Source organism: Populus euphratica, unplaced genomic scaffold (genome assembly GCF_000495115.2).
Source record: "Populus euphratica unplaced genomic scaffold, PopEup_1.0 scaffold3454.1, whole genome shotgun sequence".
Classification (NCBI taxonomy): domain Eukaryota; kingdom Viridiplantae; phylum Streptophyta; class Magnoliopsida; order Malpighiales; family Salicaceae; genus Populus; species Populus euphratica.
This window is the reverse complement of record NW_011503300.1, coordinates 2,937-6,345: the sequence shown is the minus strand read 5'-3', so window position 1 is coordinate 6,345 and position 3,409 is coordinate 2,937. Positions and strand designations below refer to the sequence as shown.

At 33.8% G+C, this 3,409-nt stretch overlaps 1 protein-coding gene across 1 annotated transcript; it reads left to right on the top strand.

The window, feature by feature from the left end:
- The first annotated feature begins 517 nt into the window (after positions 1-517).
- Positions 518-1,924, top strand: LOC105119757 (trans-resveratrol di-O-methyltransferase-like). The gene is made up of 2 exons (XM_011017935.1): positions 518-1,320; positions 1,499-1,924. The coding sequence occupies exons 1-2, from the start codon at positions 550-552 to the stop codon at positions 1,805-1,807; spliced, it is 1,080 nt and encodes a 359-aa protein (XP_011016237.1). The 5' UTR covers positions 518-549; the 3' UTR covers positions 1,808-1,924.
- The last annotated feature ends 1,485 nt before the right edge of the window (positions 1,925-3,409 follow it).

The following is a 3,409-nucleotide window of genomic DNA, read 5'->3' as shown; positions in this document are numbered from 1 at the left end:
CATTGACACGAATTATTTAAAAATAAGATTTAAATCCAACATTTTTGTTGTGTTATAGGTCGAATCCTTACTGCTTGTGGTAGTAGTTGTTGGGTTTTCACTTTTATTTGCTTTCCATTATTGGTTGTCTTATCATACATTTGCCTATGTCTTGATAAAATCATGTTCTTTTAAGTATATGCAAGCTTAATAATCTTGGAATTCGTAAGGAGTGCAAGAGAATCGAACTGAACCAATACAAAACTAATTACTTGTAAAATTTATTATGTGAAACTTAGAAAAAAATACATGAAAATATCAATTTTATACTCGAAACCCAGGAAAGAAAGCACATTTGAAGAAACAGAAAAACAGAAAATACCACGCACACAAGGTGTTGCACTGCGAAAACAGTTTCCTGTAATGGAATTTATCCTTTCAATTTTTTAGTGGATAAAGTTGAGAAATTAAGCCTTCACCGAGGGTAGAGTATGTTTCACAACTATAAATATGAAGAGAGATATCTTGAGGTATCACAACATGCACTAGCATATATACTACTTAAAATCAATGGAGTTGATTAACGAGGAAAGTGCTACTGAGCTACTTCAAGCTCAAACTCATGTGTGGAATCATATATTCAACTTCATAAACTCCATGACTTTGAAATGTGCCGTTCAACTAGGCATACCAGATGTGATCCAAAAACATGGCAAACCCATGACCCTCTCGGAGCTTGTTTCTGCCCTACCAATCCACCCATCAAAAGCTCAATATGTCCACCGCCTTATGCGTATTCTCGTGCACTCTGGTTTCTTTTCCCAGCAAAATCTTAACGGCATTCACAACCAAGAAGCCTATTCCCTTACCCAATCCACTCGTCTCCTCCTCAAGGACAATCCCTGGAGTGTGAGACCTCTTTTACTTCTGGTGCTCGACCCAGTTCTGACAAAACCATGGGATTGCTTGAGCACTTGGTTCCGAAATGATGATTGCAATGCATTTATTGTTGCCCATGAAAAGACACTTTGGGAATACGCTGGCCAAGATGCAAGATTCAACAATCTCTTTAATGAAGCCATGGCTAGTGATAGCATACTGGCTAGTAAGTTGGTTGTAAGCAAATGTAAAGGCATCTTTGATGGGGTGAATTCCTTGGTGGATGTCGGGGGAGGCTTAGGAACTATGGCCAAGGGCATTGCTGAAGCATTTCCCCACATGGACTGCACTGTGTTTGATCTCCCCCATGTGGTTTCTGACTTGCAAGGCGGCAAAAACTTGAAGTATGTAGGAGGGGATATGTTCGAGGCAGTTCCTCCAGCAGATGCACTTTTACTCAAGGTAAATTAATTTTAACAGTATTCTTATACTAACACTATATATTAGTTTTTCTTCTATTATGAGAGATTCATAGGTCTCTGCGTCATGTATCAACCCTTTCATCCCTACATGTATTAGAAAAGCACTTATCCCCCGTCTTCATTTATTCATTTTATATATCTTTTGTTATGAAAAACAGTGGGTACTTCATGACTGGAGTGATGAATACTGCGTGAAAATACTTAAGCGGTGCAAACAAGCAGTTGTGAGCAAGGGGCAGCAGAAAGCTGGGAAGGTGATAATTATAGATATGGTGAGAGAGAACCTGAGTGGAGACGAGGGGTCAATTGAAACGCAGCTGCTTTTTGATCTAGAAATTATGGTGGCTGCAAGTGGCATGGAGAGAAATGAGAAGGAGTGGGCTAAGCTCTTCTTTGATGCTGGTTTCCTCAATTATAAGATACACTCTGTGCTAGGCACAAGAGCTCTCATTGAGCTTTATCCTTGATAAGATCTTAGTAGTGTTTTTTTTTTGTTTTGTTTTTGTTATGTTTAAGTGTGAAAATTCATGATATTATGGTTTTCAAAACCATGTTCTGTGCTAAAAGTTTAGCTATGAATTGCTGCGAGTGACATCAAATAAAATTGTGACGTTTTCTCTCTAGCGTAAATAAATTTGTTTTATGTGCTGGGATTTATAGCGATCATGTCTTCCCAACTGCTCGCATCAAAATCTATTTTTCCAAAAGTTAAAAATTAAATTCTTCAATAAAATGTGTCAGAAAGACGATGACAAACCGAAGGAAAAAGGATGGCAAGGTGATAATTCACAGCGACTTTCTTTATTTATGTATAAATTCTTCAATAATAATTCTGCTGACTTGTTGTTGTTTTTTTTTTAGGTTCACGTAGTTGTTCGGGTCAGCTTGCGTTGCACCACGACTAATTTCATGGGCCTGAAATTAATGACGATGTAAGCCTTCAGTAACCATCATATAAGCAACCAAGGACTCGAACCTGAAACCACAGAAGGAGCAAACCCTTTAGTCCCAAGTTCTTACAACTTGGTCATCACCTAAATGGTTTGTTATTGTTGTTATTATTATTATTTGTGATTCTATATACTTTTAACTTTTGTGAATCAATGATAATTTTATCAGATTATTTATTATTTTTATATTTTTATACTTTAAAAAATATATTAATTATTTAATCATGTTATACTTTTAATGTTGTTGTCGATGAGGTAAGTTAGTGTACAAAATATGAATTTTATTCTCATTTTTCTTTTCACTTTGATTTTGAAACATGGAATTAGATTCACACTTCTATAAAAACTAACTAAAAAAATACAAATGATAGAATTGATATGCAATAAAATTTTTAAAGTTAAAGATTCTCATAATATAATGGAGTAACCAGATTTGATAGCTAAAGATATTCAAAATTAAGATATTATAGGCACTTATGAGGTACGGAATACAACTCAGCACTATACATGAAGTTGCAACATGAATGGCCTTAAAGAAGATTATGGCCTTCCAGCCAAATTTAAATATTTAGCTAGAAAAATTAAGGTACTAGAATTGAAAAAAAAATAGTTATTTAAAATCTATTCTAGAAATTATTTGTCAAATATGTGAAATTAATTAACACTTAATCAATGATTATCCAACTTTATTATCTTGCAAGGAATGTCTTCGTTAACAACTTAATGTTTTAAACACTTTTCAAAAACTAAATCATAATCCTTAAACGCAAACTTAAATTCTAGTTGGAAAAATCATCCAAATTTTATTTGAAAGAATAATAACAATAATACACAAACTACTTAGCCATTCTTTTAAGCACACCATAATTTTAAAAAATTTCAAGGATATACACCTTCTTATGTTCCCTCTTGAAGAAATTTTTTTGAGGAAACACTGTATGTATTCATTAAAAAGTCAATGTCAATCAATACTAAAAATGCTCAAATTATGATAGATTTAAAAGATACTTTTGTAAAATTCACATCAACTCTTATTTTTCAGGAGAAATGTAAGTTTTCTTTCCAAACCATAACATATTTCCAAAGTACAATACAACCTAAGTACTATATCCAATTCAC